Source organism: Chelonoidis abingdonii, chromosome 2 (assembly GCF_003597395.2).
Source record: "Chelonoidis abingdonii isolate Lonesome George chromosome 2, CheloAbing_2.0, whole genome shotgun sequence".
Classification (NCBI taxonomy): domain Eukaryota; kingdom Metazoa; phylum Chordata; order Testudines; family Testudinidae; genus Chelonoidis; species Chelonoidis abingdonii.
In genome coordinates this window covers 296917104-296935764 of record NC_133770.1, presented here as the reverse complement: position 1 = coordinate 296935764, position 18661 = coordinate 296917104, and the positions used below count along the sequence as shown (strand labels likewise).

The following is an 18661-nucleotide window of genomic DNA, read 5'->3' as shown; positions in this document are numbered from 1 at the left end:
CATTTAAATATTTACAAAACCCTATGGGCCAGATTTTGCCATTGTTCTACTAAGCCGGGGAGGGGAGCAAAAAGGAGGAAACTTCCTTGCCAGAATAGAATCTGCCTGGATCTTGGGTTCAGGCTGGGCACACAGTGCAGCCCCTTGCTCTCCGGATATTCCTGCTATGAACAAGTTGGAGGACAGTGGCAGAGCAGGTGGGGGGAGTCTTTGCAGTATCCCCATTACTGGTCTGTACAGAGACCAGCAGAAAGGGGTCTGGCTGCTCGATTAGGGTTCCTAGATATTCCAATACTATAAGTAATGAACATCAACAACTGGAGAGGTACGGGTACCAGAATTAGAGTTCACAGGGAAATTTCAGGATTTCAAAATGTCTTTTTATTCTGAATCGGAATGAAACATTGACATTTGGAATTTCCCAGGAAAGGACATTTCTAGGAAAATTTCATTTCAGGTCCACCAAAATGTTTTGTTTCAGTTTCGACTGGTTTTTATCTGACGTTATAATTTACAATATGACATAAAAGAAAATTTGCAATGAAAGATCAAAACTTCTGGAGCACTTCAACCGCATCATAACACTTCACTCTGATGAGATTTTTAATGAAATTTTGCAGAAATCGATGCATTCCCATAAAATATTTTTATTCCATCAAATCGGCATTTTCTGAGAGGGATGAATGGTGCGTCAGAAAATTTTCAGCCAGCTCTAATAACAATGCTAAGGTGCAAAGGGGCAGAAAGCGGCTCTCCATCAAGGGCTGCAGTAACTGACTTCCTTCCCGCGTGCAAGATGGGATAGGGGAAGGACTGTGACCCAAGGAAGCCTGAGTCCTCGTGCCACCCAGAGCTATACCTCAGACGAAGGCAGGGAGCTGGACCCAATGACCTTTCAAGGTCCCTTCCAGTTCTAGGAGATAGGATATCTCCATTCATTTCATTTCATTACCCCCTATGCTCTGCTCAATGCTGTGCCTAGAACTCAATATAGCCCTACCTTTGGGACTGGCTTCCCAGTGCCATCTTTAAACAACGGGGAAAACGGCGATTGAACAGAGCAGCTTGGAGATGGCGGAACGCAGCAATCTGCTAACCCGCCGGTCTGAGCGGCAGACGAGGCAAAATGCCTTTGAGTGATGGAACTGACAGCGTTCAGTCCCGGGCTGCAATTAGCTAGGAGGATTCAGACTGACAAGGGCTTTTGTTCCCTTCACATCCCTGGCAGCCCCTCTCCTCCCTTAGAATGTCAGGCTTTCTGAAGGGAAATTCACACATCATCAGGCATGGTCCTTCATCCTTTCTGACTGCCTGGACCACTGGATAACAGTGCCTAATTGAAGTGCTTTCATGCAAAGCTGTCAGATGTGGTGGCTGATGGCAGAGATGTGAAGAGGGTGAGGCTGGCTTCTACAGCAGTTCCAGGCAGGAAACTCCAGAGAAGGTCATTAGCTTAATGCAGCGATTCTCAGCCTCTTCTGTATCAGGATCTTGGGACTAGACAAAGCCCATTAAATCAATGCAAATAGCTAACATTTCCAGAACACCTTTCACTGAAGGATCCCAAAGTGCCTTACAGATGGTGTACAAAGGGGATCTCGTCAACACCACTGAAATGCAGCCATATCTGGGGTAGAACAAGCCAGCTGTTTAGCAGCGCACAGCAACGTCATGCAACCATTTAGGACAAGAAGTGAAAAATATCCTTTGGAGTTAGATGCAGTCAACCACTCACAAGCAGCAATCAGACTGAGAGCAACTGTTCCAGGCATTCCCCGAGATCTCTTCGTGATTTGTTATGTGTCCAATCCTTTTCTGAATTCCCCAAGAGCCGAAGTGGACCTGAAGTGATGCTGTGACCTTGTGCTGGCCCATTGTACAGAAATGGATTTAACCTGTAAGTCATTTTCGGAGGCACATCTTGTTGGCCAGAATGCAGTGGGTCTCATGCCAGCATCCCACAGCCGACGTATTTATAACAGAAGGGGTGGAGCTGGGAATCTGAGCTCTGCCACGGAGGTTAATGTGGAGTGCTCCCCACCTACATTATGGCTCCTTGGTCACTTGTGAACTGTGCAGGCACGGAGGCCTGATACCGAGACACTACATGGCATGAAGCAGGACGTTGCACAACATCAGGCTCTCTCTCCGCACCGAGAGGCACATTGGGATGCTAAGAAACCTGGGGGTTCTCTCTGGGACACTTGGAAAAGTGTCCTCGAAGCCTGGCAATTGTACTTCTCTAAGGATACGTCTAGACTACCCGCCGTATCGGCGGGTAGTGATCGATTTCTCGGGGATCAATATATTGCGTCTCATCTAGACGCGATATATCGATCCCCGAAAGCGCTCCCGTTGACTCCGGAACTCCACCAGCGTGAACGGCGGTAGCGGAGTCAACAGGGGGAGCCACGGACGTCAATCCTGTGCTGTGAGGACGAGAGGTAAATCGAACTAAGATACTTCGACTTCAGCTACGCTATTCAAGTAGCTGAAGTTGCGTATCTTAGATCAATCCCCCCAGTGTAGATCAGCCCTAAGCCATCTGCATGCATGTAAATCCAGTGGTGAGAGTGTGTAACTGGTCCTCCTGTGGTGTTGATCCACAACGGCTACGAGTTTGGTTCTTTAGCTCACACTGGAGCAGCTCCTGCTTCTAGCTCTGGAGGTCCCCAGTTCAATCCCCAGTGCGTTGGCCAGGAGGGTGGCTGTCACACATGCATTCAACAGAATATGGCAAATGGTGGCTAAGCCAGCAGAGGGCTTATGGCACCTACGCGGTCCATCAAAAGGATGGCATATGGGTTTCCAGATAACTGGAGCGGCTTCCATCAAATGTTGTTAAAAGGCAAATTGGAAGGATTTCCTGCCCTTTAACAGGGACATTGCAAAGCGTTCCAGAAGCAGAGCACTGAGCAATGAAAGCAGTATGTTGGCCCTGGGAAAGATGCACCTAAGAAGATAGCCAGTCAATGGGTCTCAGAAACATAAGGACAAACTCTGAAGTTTTTATTCAGGACAAATTCCCCATGATCTCTGGAATCTCAGGATGACCTCCTGGCTCCGTCCTGCCAGCTAAAAGAGCCCCTCCAAATTATCTCGGGCCTCGCTCTGCCACAGCAATATGTTTATTATGTTGGTTCACAATACGAGGATGCGGAGGGGTCATCCATCGATTCAAAGTGTCCACAGGATGATGCAAACTTTGCAACTCATTCCCAAAGCATTGGGATGCAATAGTGTTGTCCTGTACAACATTTACAGATAGAAGCCAGCACTGAGCTGCGCTCATCTTGTCTCCGCTGGATTTTACTTTTTTTCCTTCCCTTGCAAGCAAGATCAGAGGAAAAGCTGCTGCAGAATGAAGAGGTGAGCACCGAAGTCTATACTTGGCTGAGCTGCGTCTGCTGTAACCACGCATCTCCAGGAGAAAGCCAGGCTCCCTGATGCTAATGCACGGACCGTTAGGATCACAAAATTGCAGGGGGTTGAAAGAAGCTTACAGGGACATTGTCAAGTCTCTTACAGTTCTTCATGTCAGCTCTTATACCCTTCCACTGTTATTCATTCTAAACTGGCATTTAGAAAAAAACAACAAAGGAAATGCATGGACAGGAAATTTCATGGCATCAGATTAAAGCTGTGATGGGCTGTCAGAATGCGCATAATTTAAACCAAAGAATGACACTTCAGGGAGCGTGGCTAAAGGTGCTGTCCCTTTTCCATTCCTTCAAGATGGCACCAGCTCAAGACGAAACATCAGGCTGGGAAGGCCAGAGATGCTCACTGAAGATTCAGAACACGCAGCATTTCAAAATGACTCTGCCATGGTATCTAGAGATGGGTCTGAACGAAAACCACCCATCTAGTCACCAGGTCCAAATCTTGCACTTGACTCACACATCTCTCTAACTGGCATAAACCAATGCCCCATGCTGCTCTGTTCAGCGCCAGATCTAAACTCTGAAAATGGTTCTTCCCTCTAAATTGAGCTAAATGGGGACCCTGGGGAAGTTTAGATCTGGATCCAAACTTTGAGTCTCAAAGCAACCTCTGATTGTATCAACTGGATGAAAGGTAAAAGCAAGGGTCTTGTCGACTGTGCTCTTAAAGGGACTTGTGCATTTGTACAAGAATGGGGAGAATTAGCTCGAAGATTCGGACCACATTCCAGTTTAAGTAATGGCATCTTGCTTGCCTAAATCCCACTTCAGTACACAATACGGTTCGCGTTCTGACTCTAACTGGCGCAGTGCTGGTGTGCACACTGTCCCATTCCACTCCAGAACTCACAGCATTTCAGAAGGGAGCGAAAAAAGCCCATAGAGAGAGAGTTTGTAACGTGCTTTAATATCATTTGGTGTGAAAGGCATCGATTTATCAATGGTTTAGTGCGGAGAACAGGAAGTTAGGAGACCTAATGTCTGTTCCCAGCTTTGCCACTGACATCTGTGACCTTAGGTCAGTCATTTATCTCCTCTGCATCTCGGTTTTCCTGCCTGTACAATGGAGATGATACTACTTAGCCATTTCAGTGCTTCGAGAAAGTGATGGAAGGTGTTATGTATAAATGCAAGCTATTTGCCATTCGTAATGATTATTAAATGCAAGGCCTAATTAATCACTAATTACGTCAGCTCAGCTCAGAGCAGCTCAGTGGAGACTGCATCACCGGCTGGAATGGCTCTGCCCTTCTCACTGACTGCACCTGCTTTGCCACCTCATGCCCTGTCAATCCCAGTGGACTGACAGCAGCTGTTTAATGGTGCACTGCAGCACTACAAAAAAACTGAAGTTGGATAATGGAAATTCCTGCTCCGTTGGAGTCAAAGGGAGACAGCTGCAGGGTAAATCCCTGGGAGGGTTTTACTGGGATACAGGTCACTCTTCCAGGCAAGCCATGCTTCCCAAGAGGGGAATTAACAAGGTGCTAAAATCCCTAGCCCTACAGGGACATGCACCAGTTTCCTGCTCCTCTAGATCCAACCATGGATTGCATGCCCCTGCTTCATTCAGCAGCTGTTTCTCATAGCTCCGCTAGCCCTGTGCTGCCCACAGATACAGTCCTCTCAATCTCTCAATTACAGCGAGCTCCAAAAGGGTATTTCGTTCACCGTGCTCTGGCCGGTCTCATGAGACCCCAGTGTGTGCTGCAGCGGCTTCAGAGCAGGCTCTGAACTCTTCAGCCACAGCCACTCTACATTGAGCCAATCACGCTCTGCTGGATGTGCCTACAGCATTCAACAGCCACCAGGGGCTTACACAAAGCCTGGACAGACAGAGAGAGAGACAGAGAGAGACAGAGAGAAAGAGAGGGAGAGACAGAGAGAGAGAGAGTGTATGTGTGTGTAGCACGGACATGAGTCCCAGGGCACAGTTGCTGTTCAGTTCTCCCTCTTGTAAACCGGCCAGAGCAGATGTTTACGGGGAATAGGATCTTTCCAAATGATCTCTGTGCATTTTCCTGAGCGACTCACTAACACAGCTGCAGTATGGGTCACCATAAAGGCAAGATCAGAGCAGTGGTGATGGCCAAACACACACACACACCAATCAAGCCAAACTGTCCACTCAGTGACTTTGTAGAGCTATTTTGGTTTTTTCAAAAAAACAAAAAAAAAAACTTTCTTGGTAGGAAAGGGGAGATTGACGGTTTCCTCCTCCCACAGCCCTCTCCCCATGAGCCTTGGCCATGACGTACACCTCACGCAGGCATGGTGGGTGCAGCCATCACCCAAGTTGGGCTCAGGCAGCACTCTGCATCGTGCTGGGGAGTTTGATCTCCCGTCCTGCAGACATCAAGAGCTCAACCAAGGCATGGCAGCAGGACGGCAGCATTATAAATGGCTGACCGGGTACTATTTCTGGGGTCGGGGAGGAGGGGATACATGTCTTCTAAGCCGCGGTGTTAATAACACAGCACGCCAGGGTTGGTCCTGCTCAGAGTTTTCAAATGGATTAAGGCTGAGAGCCTCAGTGTGTGTGTGAGCTCATCGCATGCTCTGCACAGGCAGAGATGGCTTGGCTCCTGCGCACAGCTACTCCCTTGGAGTACAGTGGAGCTCAGCTTTCACGGTCCACTGCTTCTTTTGTGCCTGAGCCCGGTTCCCCTGAAGTCAGTGGCCAAACTCCTGTGAGCACCAAGAAGAACAGGGCTTGGCCCTTTGACCGCCTTGCTGAGGGTCAGTTCCAGGAGGCGTCTCTCCCCTCTGCACTCTGGATTACAGCATTGCACTACACCCCGGTGGAGGAGTTTTGCTGTGATGAATGCAGTGGGTCACCTGGCTCTATTTGGGAGTTGGAGATTTGCTGCCTCCACCCCGAGCACCCAGAATGGGAGGCAGGAATCAGCTGCCTCATGCTGCACCGTATGTACGTTCACAATGCATGCTGCTATCAGCAGCATGTGGATTACATATCCGCACAGCCCCCTTAGCATGGGTATCAACAGTAGTGTAGGCTTAGGCGAGTAAAGACCTGCCTGAAGGGTGTGAGGGGAGTATGCAAGTGCATATCCCACCCGGCTCTCTGCACACCAAAGCCGGGCCTCCCTGTCTACACTAATGTCCAGCTGTCTCCTCGCTGCTAAAACCTTCCCCCCCTGCAGAAAAAGACTCCGGCTCTGGCAAGCGGGAAAGACTTGGGCAGCTCTCCGCTGCTGGAGTCTCTGCCCTGCCAGAGCCTTTCACTGATACGTAGTGCATGCTGCAGTGTGGACGCAGCAGCCTTTCCACTGTAGCACATAGCTGCATGTGCCCGACATGCTACCACCAGCGCTGTGTAGTGTAGACATAGCCTTAGAGGGCACTGGTGTAATTCAGGCTGCTGTTCCTGCTAGAGGTGACAGAGTCTCCTGCAGTAGTCTGGGCAGCCAGCTCCAGCGATGGCTGGCAGCCAGCCATCCCGCTGGGCAGCACAGCAGCCAACCTCCTGTCCTGGGGTGCGAGGAGTGACAGTGGCTAGCAGCCTAAAAAGAGTCAGGGATTAGCAGCAAAGGGAAGGAGCAGGGCAGTCACATCAGCTTTCCTGGGGAGATTCCAGCTTGGTTCAGGCACAGGCAGCAGGTCGCCCTGAGAATGATGGAAAGTCACGGCAGCCTGCTGGCCACTTTGCAAGCGTGCAGATCTAGTGGCAAAGAGGAAGCAGTAAGGTTTCTCTGTTCACTGGCACTGCTTTGCCCTAGCGTGGGAGGGCAAGGGAAGATGGGCGCTGATTGCTCTGGAGTTGAGCTTTGTTTGCACTGAGTGGATCATTGCAGCCTAGATAGAGAATTCTGTTCTGCATCTCTCCCTTTTTCCTTGCTCCTCCCTTGGCTCTATTTCAGGGTGAACCTCTCCCATCTCAAACCTCCACCCCACTGAGTGGGGACCTATGATGTTCTTACAATAACACCGGTCAGGATCTGGGCACTGCACGCCTACTTGTGTCTTCAGTCTCTAGTTCGGGCTAAACTCCAGGCAGTGACTGATGCTGAGCAGAGGCAGGTGAGTCCGTACAGTTCCGATAAAACTGCCCTGACACTGACACAGATGTCAGGAACTGCCTCTTATAACCCCTTCGTTTACAGCAGCCTGCTTTCCTATGGCCCTGTAGGGTGACCAGACAGCAAGTGTGAAAAATCTGGACAGAGAGTGGGGGGTATAGAAGCCCATTTAAAAAAAAAGCCCCAAATATTGGGACTGTCCCTATAAAATCGGGACATCTGGTCATCCTATGGTCCTGCACCTTGTGTGGCCAAATACCACCGCCGTGAGTGAGTGAGTAGCATGTTACCCTCTCTTTGTACACCCTTTGCTACCCAGGGTGCAAAGCAGTGGAGAATTGGGCAAGGGATGTGTGTTGAGTACAGAATACATGTCTCAGAGTATGACAGACCAGACTCTGCCTTGCTTTGGCTGCATGTTTAAAGGAGTGAGCAGGGATTCTAGTTGGAGAAGAATGGCTTGTCTATATGGGAAAAAGCTCACCATAGCAGATGTGCACTTTGGAAATGCACTAAGCTAGTGCACATGAGGAGTTAGTACAGAATAGAGGGTGCACTTTAAATTCACATCCTAGCTTGCTGCGCACTAACTGTCCCAGATCAGAAGGTCTGTCTAACTCTGCTGCTGCCGGCTGGATCTCCAGTGTCACTCCAGGGCAGAGGATTGCTGGTGGAATCAGGGTGGGGAACAGATTGGCATATTGCTGCTGAAGCTGCTGTCCTCTGGGTGCAATGTGCCTATATCTCTATGGCTAAATTGCCTTTTTTTGTACACTCTCTCAGCTACACTTTCTTTAATGTTGCTGCTGCTTTTGCTCTATGCTGAGTGATTTCAGTCGGGGCTATATTCCCTTATTCTCCCCTCTCTGTCTCATTCTGCCATTTCCACCCCTTCTCCTTGTCCCCAACACACATCTCGAAGGCAGGTGCTGTGCTGCTCCCACTCAAGGTTTTGTGAGCAGGTGATTTTGCCTGTTTTCACTTAAATAAACAGCACGTGGCCCAGAACGTGGAAGGAGAAATCCTGACATTTCAGGGATGAAATGAAATGGTGAAAATCTCCAAGAACATTTTGTGAAAACTATTTTCCATGCACTAGAAGGCATGATACCGTCACGAGCCAGCCTTGACTCTATCTTCAATTCTCAGACCTGGGAAGCCTCCCAATCAACAACTTTCTCAGAGGCCTGTACTCAAAACCCCTCTACTGATTCTACATTCCCCTATGGCCAGCAGAGCATTGGTGTGAACCAAAACGGATGGATTTACTAAAGAGCTTTGCTCCCATTTAGGCGTATCAATAAAGGCCGTATTTTCCAAAATGTTCCATTCCCAATGTGCTCCCTTTGCAAACCACATCCTTATTTTGGTGCCTACCTGGTAGTGGAGCTCTTTTGAGACTCTGCCCTGGATCACGCAGTTCCCACCAGTGACTGATAAAACAGACCCCAGAGATCAACCCAACAGGCATTCCTCCTACTTCACGTAACTTCAATATTAAAACCACCCCGAAAGGTACGTCTTGTACACTGGCCTCTTAAAAACTCTCCAAATACCACAGGCCTACATCAAAATGACGTCATAGATGCAGCAGTTAATCTAACCAGCCGTCTGGCCTTTTCTATGTCAGGAATGAAGGGGTTGCAATGCACAAACTGATTACGCATGTATCTACACTGCACACTAAGCCCAGATCTACGGGATCCAGGCTTGTGGACTTGGTGTTTCCAAGCCCGGGCCTGAGAGACCGCACTGCACTATAAACCTCTGTTTGCAATTGTCAGATTCGGCTCTCTCAGCCATGCTAACATGTACATATTGCACTAGGTTAGGGTGACCAGATAATAATGGTTACCAATTGGACTGCGGTGGGATAATAGGGTCCTATAGAAGACAAAGTCCCTAATATCAGAACAGTCCTGATAAAATTGAAACATCTGATCACCCTACACTACGCAGACCTTCTGACTCTGGTCTGCAGCTGGAGCTGTGTCCACGCTGCAAAATGACAGGGTTTAGACCTCAGTCACAGCAGAATCAGGTTCTGACCCACACCTTTAGCAGGATCCTAGAGCCCAAGTCCTGGGTGCTTGCTGACCTGAGTCAGGCTGACGTGTGTGTAGGGATGCTGGGCTCAAACCCGAGTCAGAGCCTGGGCTTAGGATGCAGGGTAGATGTACCCTTTGAGTTTAGTGCCTGTCGTGACTCTGACAGTAGCCAGTGCTAGATGCTGAGGAACATGAAGAAAAACAATAATGCACCTGGCCAGGTATGCTACATTATGTTGCTGTGGGGGGAATTGCCTTCCAGCCCCCTAACAGGGGCAGGGAATATAGGAGCTGATCCTATTGCCACTGAAACCAACGGCAAAGTTCCCACCGGACTGCAGGCAGGCCCGTCCTCTCTCTCTCAGGCCCTTTCCTTCCTAAAGCCTCACACAGGCCCTCAGGTAAGAAAAAAGAAGTCACGCAGCTTCCAGACCCAAACAGGCAGCCAATAGATTGACGCAACCGAGCAGTGTGAAGGCTGTTTCCTTTCCCATCCTTCCCACGGGAAAGGTGCCTCTGTTGGCGTGGCTGCAGCCTGGAGGGCCCCGCTTCCTACAGGTGCCCCGGAGAGTCAATTCATGTGGGGAGAAAAGGACAGAGGGGAGGAAAGGAAAAGTACAGAAGAGATGGCCTGTTACTCACTAGTTGACGGTGCCATAGCCCTTGGCTTTCGTAAATCCCACGGAAATGGCAACCACCAAGGCAGGCAGCCCTAAGGGAATGAAACAAAAAGAGCGTCAGTCGTTTTAGTTTCTATGGAGGCTGCACCTCACTCAGCGAGTCCTTCTCTGCCACAAACTCCTCTCCCCAGCCTGGATCCTCAGCAGCACCTGAACTCCTGACTCTTCAGGGCTAAGGACACGAGACTCTGCCCCTTGAGCTAAAGGAGGAACTCCGTTGGCTGGTAGTAGCAGTAGGCTCCTATCCTCTGGTGTGGACCCATTGCTAGGGGCGACATGTAGCACGTAGAACTGTTTGCTTCAGAGAGACCCGCTCTCTTCCAACGTCTCTGAGGGGAAGTGGGGAGGTGAAGGATGACACCCCTAGCTGGAAACATTCTGTAATGACCCCAGCTAGTGGCAGGCGGGTTTTTGGCAGGAAAGCTGTGCTGCTCATGTGACACATGCACCAAGCCATGCAGTGCTGGTGAGTGACGCTGCATTGACAGCGCTATAGGCTGATGACACCCTCAGCTTATATTCACAGAGCAAGTGCAATGCGGGCAGCCACAGTGCTCGCATCCCCATTCCAAGGTGCTTCCCTCCTGACCTGGCACCACCTTCTCGCCCTCTCTGATGAGGTTGCCCCAAGTGGGAGGGCAGAGAGAGCCAGCTGGTTATTGTGACGTGCAGGTCTGGTCCCTCAGAACCAGCCTGAGATGCTGATTTGATTTCATACAGAGCACTGAACAGCACTGGGGTGGTAACAGGTTAAGTCATTACATACCCAGGCACAGACTGAACCAATAACACAGAGGTGACAGGCTCTGTAACCCATTAACAGCCTCCTGATCCTTCCAGTTCCTCCAGCAATAAGCTACTCAAGGAGCTATGAAGGAGACCAGGGTGACTTTCTGGTTCACTCTGCCCTGCCTGGCCCTCCCTTTCCCCAGCGAAAATGCCTGAATACCAGATAGTAACATCTGCCTGTTCACTTTGAGAGGTCTCCATGCGGCTTTTTATAGCCCTGCTCCTTGGGACATCGTGAAGTAAGCCATCTAAATGCTAAAGATGGGCAAATCCCATTAGGAATCAGTGGGATCATTAGCAAACAAGGATTAGCTCCGCTCTGACGAAGCCCCTATACTTGTGCAATAGGGTACACAAAAAAGTGTAACAATTTTGGCAGGTATCCACTGACCCTGGTGATGGTTATTATCCACAGCGGTCACGTGTAGCCTCCAGGGATGCAAATCACTTTAAGACTCATCAGATATCAGGGTGAGCAACCAGTCTGCAGGTCAACCAGTCTGCAGGCATCATGCCTTAATGTTTGATATGAATCATAGAATGTCAGGGTTGGAAGGGACCTCAGGAGGTCATCTAGTCTACCCCCTGCTCAAAGCAGGACCAATCCTCAATTAAATCATCCCAGCCAGGGCTTTGTCAAGCCTGACCTTAAAAACCTCTAAGGAAGGAGATTCCACCACCTCCCTAGGTAACCCATTCCAGTGCTTCACCACTCTCTGAGTGAAAAAGTTTTTCCTAATATTCAACCTAGACCTCCCCCACTGCAACTTGAGACCATTGCTCCTTGTTCTGTCATCTGCTACCACTGAGAACAGTCTAGATCCATCCTCTTTGGAACTCCCTTTCAGGTAGTTGAAAGCAGCTATGGGAAGATTCTAGGAGCAGCTACGTGATCATGGGTTTCTGTTTCGACCTGATATCTCCAGGTGCAATCCACTAGAATTGCCTGATCACATGTAAACATACAAGAGACTTGGAAAGACTTCCCTACTCCCCTCCCCATCTACTCTTGTCTCTTTTTCCCTACAAGTCTTGGCCACTAAATCTTAGGTGCCTTCCCACAACATAATTCCAAATGTTTATGCCAAAAAATTGACTCTAAGAGCTTTGCTCATCCAATCAGGCCAGATAATCATAGCCTGTAACCAACACATCCAATTAATAAGCTCAGTGTGCATACTGCAATATCAAATACTCAAAGCAATACTTGAAATGAACAGCCCAGACGCTGAACTATGATAGCATCAAACATTTGATGGATAACAGTGGAAATTACAATACAGTCACAAACAAGCTGTCAGTATTAAAAAGGGATAAATTTGATGAAGAAGTTGTTTTCTGGGAGCAATTCATCCCTCCATGTCCTAAGTGGTCTTAGCTCTTAGTGGTTGCTAAAAGTCCAATGACTCTTTTTTTCTGGATGAGCAGCAGGTGTAAATCCAAGTGAGAAACAGCGAGAAAGCAGAGGACCAAACTTAGTACTGGTAGAAACTGATGCAGCTTCATTGAAGTCAGTGGAGCTGCATAAGTTGACACGGCAGAGAATCTGGCAAGAAATTTAAAATAGCAATTCAGAAATCCAACTGAAAAAGAAAACGGCTATGAAAAATCACCTCCCTCTGGAGTCAGAAGTGTAAATTATTTGAAATTATGCTTTTAAAGATAAGTTTTCTACATGTTTTTGTTTCGGTATAGGTCTTATTTGTCCCAATGTTGTGACCAAAGTCTACCCAACCTTCTACACACCTAAAATTCCCTGCTGCATTAATGGGACAGGGCATTCTTCTTCATTTCTTGTCCTAATCTGTTGTGAATTGTTAATATGCACTGTTCATCAGCTAATGTGATCTAGCCCAGAGGTGGCTGCATTGCAGCAGTATGTGGAATGACACCTATTGTCATTGTAAATTAATGCAACCATCTGAGGCTTGTGAAAGTCATTTGCCCAAAACTCTCTGGTATCTAAAATAGTCAAGTGCCCCAGTGTTTATTAATTACAATGAAACCGCCCCTGATTACTTAAATTCATTCAATGTCCCTCATCTGGTTTGAGTAATAAAATAGTGTGTATGTGTGTTTGCATATGTGTGGGCACACACACACGCGCGCACACACACACACACACTATATTTATTTTTAAAGGTCCTGTGTTTAACTATTTTAGTTCATAAACTCGGTAACAGATTTAATTGAAAACTCATGCTTTCCACGCTGGAGCTGCTCTGCCCTCCTCTCAATGACAAGCAGAACCTAGCCTTACTTACAGAGATGCAGTAGTGTTAATGGATGTATAGAAATACATTGGAAGGGCTATTTAAATATTGTCAAATAGTATAACTGAGATTCTGCTTTTGCACATATGGATGGTTTCCATTCCTGCCCACTGAGTATTGCAAGAGTGCATCCAAGGGCAGAATTTGGCCTTAAATGCTCTGCTTCTAATCTTATCACTTTGACATTGGTAGGTTTTGACTACTTTCTTTAGCTTGTGATGTATATTCTATTCACAACTATATCACTAGGAAATCCCAAGAGCTAAGGGGATCAGAGCTAAGAGCCCAGGTCAAGTTAGCCAAGTTAGACAAAAGGAGGTCAGCTCCAAGATTATCATGTGGCCGAAGAATCTGCTTACTCCAGAAGTTGAGTGGCTGGCATGAGGCTGCTTCTTGAAACGTCAAGTCCTTTTATAAGTATCAAAAATATCCTGCCTCGGGAAAAGTTTTTGACTTCAATAGTAAAATGAGTCACTAGTACAGTGCAATGTTTTCTGTGTGTCTGTGTGCATGTGTGTGATTTTCACTCACTTTTGGACAAAATTTTTGTGATGTTGTTCTTTCCGAACTCCAATTTGTAACATTTTTGAAAGCTCAAGCCACATTATTGCCTTTGATTTCTACAACAAAATGCCTCATTTAAGGCTAATAAATTAAACATACGGGAAAGACAGAGGGAGAAAAATTAGCTGCAAACATCTGCACAAACCTAACAGTTGATTTGCCTATGGAAAACCCTGCTGCCATGGAGACAGAATTACAGAGCTTGTTTCACTAGGAGGGAAAAGGGTGTGAGAGAGAATATGAAGGGCCTGGAGGGAGAATGAGAGAGAGAGGGAAGATGAGGAAAATGCAGGGAGAATGGAAGGTGAAGAGATTCAATCCCCCAGCAAACCCTAGATTCCAGTATACTGTTGAGTCACAGACCCATCATTCTCACCCCATCCGAGACACAAGAAGCGCTTGCGAATGATGCGGTTCCGTAACCTGCCCGTCACAGCCATGTAGGATTGCCAGGCCTCTGTCAGCACCCAACAGAAAGAGGAGAGGAAGAAGAAATGCAGGAAAGCTGCCACCAGTGAGCATGTCACCTGGAGATGGGAGGAAAGGGACACAGGTGAGATTAGCAGCAGGGAAGGGGAACAGCTTCTAAACCACATTCTAGAAGGAAGCTCGCCGGAGTCAGACAATGAAAAGATGCACCTCACTTTCAAGGTCCTGATTCAGCAAGCCACTGAAGCACGTGCTTGAACTTTAAGCATCCCATTGAAGGCACTGGGACTTGAGCATATGCTTAAAGTTAGGCAAGTGCATAAGAGTTTTGCTGAATTGGAGTCCAAGTGCATCCCGAGGGGAGAGGGGGGAATTCTTGCCCTATCCGAGTCAACAGGATTTTTGTCCTTGACTTCTGTGGAATCAGAATTATGATTATGATTTATTTATTTATTTATCTATTTATTTTTTCCCCCAAAACAGCTTGTAGACCTGGGTGAAATTTTCAAAAATTCAAAAAGTTGACTAAACATTTTCCAGAAAAAATTTCAAATCATTCCCATAAGAAAGTCACTATTTTCTGGTCAATTCTACAAATTCTCCATGTTACTGATTTCATCTTATGCCAGCATGATTTTGCCATCCTGGCCAACAGTTTCTCTGGGAGAGAGAATGGTGTTTTGCTTCCAGATTTTACAGGCACTTTTACCTTTATCAGAGTTTAATATAAAAATCTGGGGAGTGGAGACAGTGAGGAGCTGAGCAGGTCTGAATTTCATGCTTCCAGTGAGAATGAAATCCTGCATTTATCTACAAAATAGGGAGCTGAAGGGGAATCTTCTCCCACATTGCCTCATGGCTACATCACCCCAGCATACCATGGAAAGGCCCAGTATAAGGATGAGAAAGTGAATGTGATTCTCTATGGTCAACTCAGCCCTCAGCCTCTCTGGGGAGACTATGGGATAATACTTGGGGCACCTCTCCTGCTGCCCATGTCTTGCTAGCTACATTTCTATTTATAGCAAGCAAGCTATAAATAGCAGGTAAGTCAACCAAAGGTGGAAATTACACTTTCCAGCTCTAGCGCAGACATACTCATTGTTCATCAAGAAGTCTCGAGATAGCAAGAACCTTTTTCCATTGCTACACCATGCTGGGTTCAAACCAGCAACTTTCACAGGAGAGACGGCTACTCAAGCCAATTTACCAAGCTGTTCTGCTAGACCACATGCAAGGTTCTTACACTTCTCTTTTTGAAGAAAAGATTTTTTTTTTCCTTTGCAACAGATAGATTCATAGACTTTAAGGCCAGAAGGGACCTTTGTGATCATCTAGTCTGACCGTATGTGTAACACAGGCCAGAGAACTGCCCCAAAATAATTCCTAGAGCAGGTCTTTTAGAAAAACACTCAGTCCTGATTTAAAAATTGTCAGTGATGGAGAATCCACCATCCCCCTTGGTACATTCTTCCAGTGGTTAATTATCCTCACTGTTAAAAAATGATGCCTTATTTCCAGTCTGAATTTCTCTAGCTTCAACTTCCAGCCATTGGATCATGCTAGACCTTGCTCTGCTAGATTGAAAAGCCCATTATTAAATATTTGTTCCACATGTGGATACTGATAGACTGTGATCACGTCACCACTTAACCTTCTCTTTGTTCAGCTAAATAGATTGAGCTCTGTCACTATATACTATGTTTCCTACTCCTTTAATCATTCTCGTGGCTCTTCTCTGAATCATCTCCAATTTACCAACATCCTCTTGAGCAATGGGCACCAAAACTGGATACGGGATTCCAGCAGGGGTCACACCAGTGCCAAATAAAGCTGTAAAATAATCTCTCTACTCTTACAAGAGATTCTCCTGTTTTTCCAACCCAAGATCACATTAGCTTTTTTAGCCACAGCATCACACTGGGAGTTCATGTTCAGCTGATCCCCCATGACCCCCCAATTTTTTTCCGGAATCACTGCTTCCCAGGATAAAGTGCCCCATCCTGTAAGTATGGCTGACTTTCTTTGTTCCCAGATGTATACACTTACATTTGGCCATATTAAAATGCATGTTTTATGCTTTTGCCCAGCTTAGCAAGTAATCTAGATAATTATGAATCAGTGACCTGTCCCCTTCATTATTCATCACTCTCTCAATTTTTGTGTCATCTGTAAACTTTATCAGTGCTGATTTGACATTTTCAATAAGTGATTTATAAAGATGTTAAATAGCATAGAGCCAAGAATCAGTGCTTGAGACACCCCACTGGAAACACACCTGCTCGATGACAATTCCCTGTTTATAATTATATTTGGAGACCTATCAGTTAGCCAGTTTTTAATCCATTTCATGTGTGCCATATTAACTTTGCATCATTCTAGTTGTTTAATCAAAATATCATGCAGTACCAACTCAAATGCTTAGCAGAAATCTAATTATATTATGTCAATCCAATTAAATGTATCCACCAAACTTGTAATCTCATAAAAATGATATCGAGTTAATTTGACAGAATTTATTTTCCATAAACCCATGTCAATTTGCATGAATTACATCACCCTCCTTTCGTTCTTTATTAATGGAGTCCTAATTAATACCACATAATCGTGCCTACAATATATTAATAAACTCACAGACATGAATGCGTGACTGGATAATGCAGGGCTCATTCTTTTTGTATTACCTGACAATTATTTAGCCCCTAGCCAGCATTTTCCTCTTCGAAGCATTTTGCAAATAGGATCAGATTCTGGCCTTTGGGGTTCCACAGGTGGAAATGAACGATGAAGTCACAATATGGAAGCTAATCAATGCCAAAGAAACCCTTGGGGGAAAATGGAGCTGCAAACCCTTGCCAAATTTTCAGAAGCTGCATCATCAATAATTCAACTTTTATAAATTCCTAATTTAGACTCCATGGAGTCCCAACCTTTTCTCTGCATAGTTTCTTTCTCTCTTCCCTACTGGAGACTCGACGGCTGAGCGGAAATCCAAGGATAACCTTTCTATTTCTGGGTTTTCATGCATGTTTATGTGCAAAGAACTAATCTGCCTCTTGCAATCACAGTCAGAAGCCCCCCTAAAGGCTCTGATGAGGGACATCCATAAAATGAGGAGCAAAAGCACCAAGGACAAACTAGACCATAACTTTCCACGGAAGAGGGACAGAATTAAATAAAGGCACAGAGCGGCCAAAATTGTTGACATTCTTTTTCCAGGGTGAAGCTGATTGTTTAGCGACCAGAGCCAAAGAGGAGCCACAGCTGTAGTCCTCCAGGTTTATTAAATGGGAAGGAACTTGGAGAGATGCTGTTTTTCATGGCCCTGGCACACACATCTCTTGGCTTCAGCTGAAGTTCCCAGTGAAAGCCCCTGCAAAGCCATTCTCTCCATCTCTCCCACCTCACTCTACCACTTAACAGACCACGCATGATGCACAAAGACGGCGAGCTTATTGCTTTACTTTCGCAGCACACGTCGTACTAGGGAAAGAAGCCAGAGTTCCAGGCCTGGGGACTGAATCCCTCTATTTATCCACAGAAACTATGACCTGGCCAGCAGCAGCAGGAAAATGTCTTCCACCCTGGCCCCCAGACATGCCCTAACGCTGACCTGAAAGGCCCTCTCTAGGGACCAAAAGGCTAGTCAGTCACCACTGCTCATTCAGTCCTGGGGCTTCTCTGTAATAAAGCTTCAGGAAGAGGCAGCATAGACAGCATTGGTCTTATGAGACCTGGGTTCTAGTCCTGGCTCTGGCACTAGCCTGCTAGGTGACTTTGGAAAAGTCCCTTCCCCTCTTTAGGACTTAGTTCCCCAATCTGTAAAACAGGGATAATACAGTACAGTGGCCCCATCTGTAAAGTGCCTTCAGAGCGATGGATGATAAAAGTTGGATGGTATTATAAAAGGTGCCAATAGGAGAATTAAAGTATTTTGGCTCGCAAACAGAGTCATTATGATAGCCTGTTTGATAATACAGAGAAGGAGTGTACTTTAGTGGCCACATCAGGGCTGTGTATTCCAGCTTTGTCACCGACTCACTCTGTGACCTTGTGTAAATCACGTAAGCCCTCAGGCTCACATCTCCAAGGTATTTAGGTGTCTGACTCCCATTGATTTGAAATCTAAATACCGAGGAGGTGCTGGGCCCCCTGGCCTTAGCTCTGCAATGTGTACAATGGGTCTCATGACACTTTCCTGTGCTACAGAGGGTGTGGGGAGGCTCTTTTTTATTCACGCTTGAATATACTTTGAGCTCTGAAGATGAAAGCCAGACAAGAAGGGCAAAGCATTTACAGTGCTGAGTTTCTGCGGTTTCCCACCCCCGCATCTGTCTTTTTGAGTTTTTTGAAGATAAAATGGCTAAAGTCTTAGAAACAATCATGCTCCTTTGC

At 46.7% G+C, this 18661-nt stretch overlaps 1 protein-coding gene across 4 annotated transcripts in view; it reads right to left on the bottom strand.

Annotated features, from left to right (window-relative positions):
- The window catches only part of LOC116838821 (adhesion G protein-coupled receptor B1), a 177887-nt gene that overhangs the window by 53018 nt on the left and 106208 nt on the right, over positions 1-18661 (bottom strand). For all 4 annotated transcript variants that reach the window (XM_032804392.2, XM_032804369.2, XM_075063294.1 and 1 more), the window contains 2 exons: positions 14214-14364; positions 10174-10243 (listed from right to left, as the gene is read on the bottom strand). In XM_032804392.2, coding sequence (XP_032660283.2) covers positions 10174-10243; positions 14214-14364 — 221 coding nt within the window. The remainder of the gene's footprint in view (positions 1-10173; positions 10244-14213; positions 14365-18661) is intronic.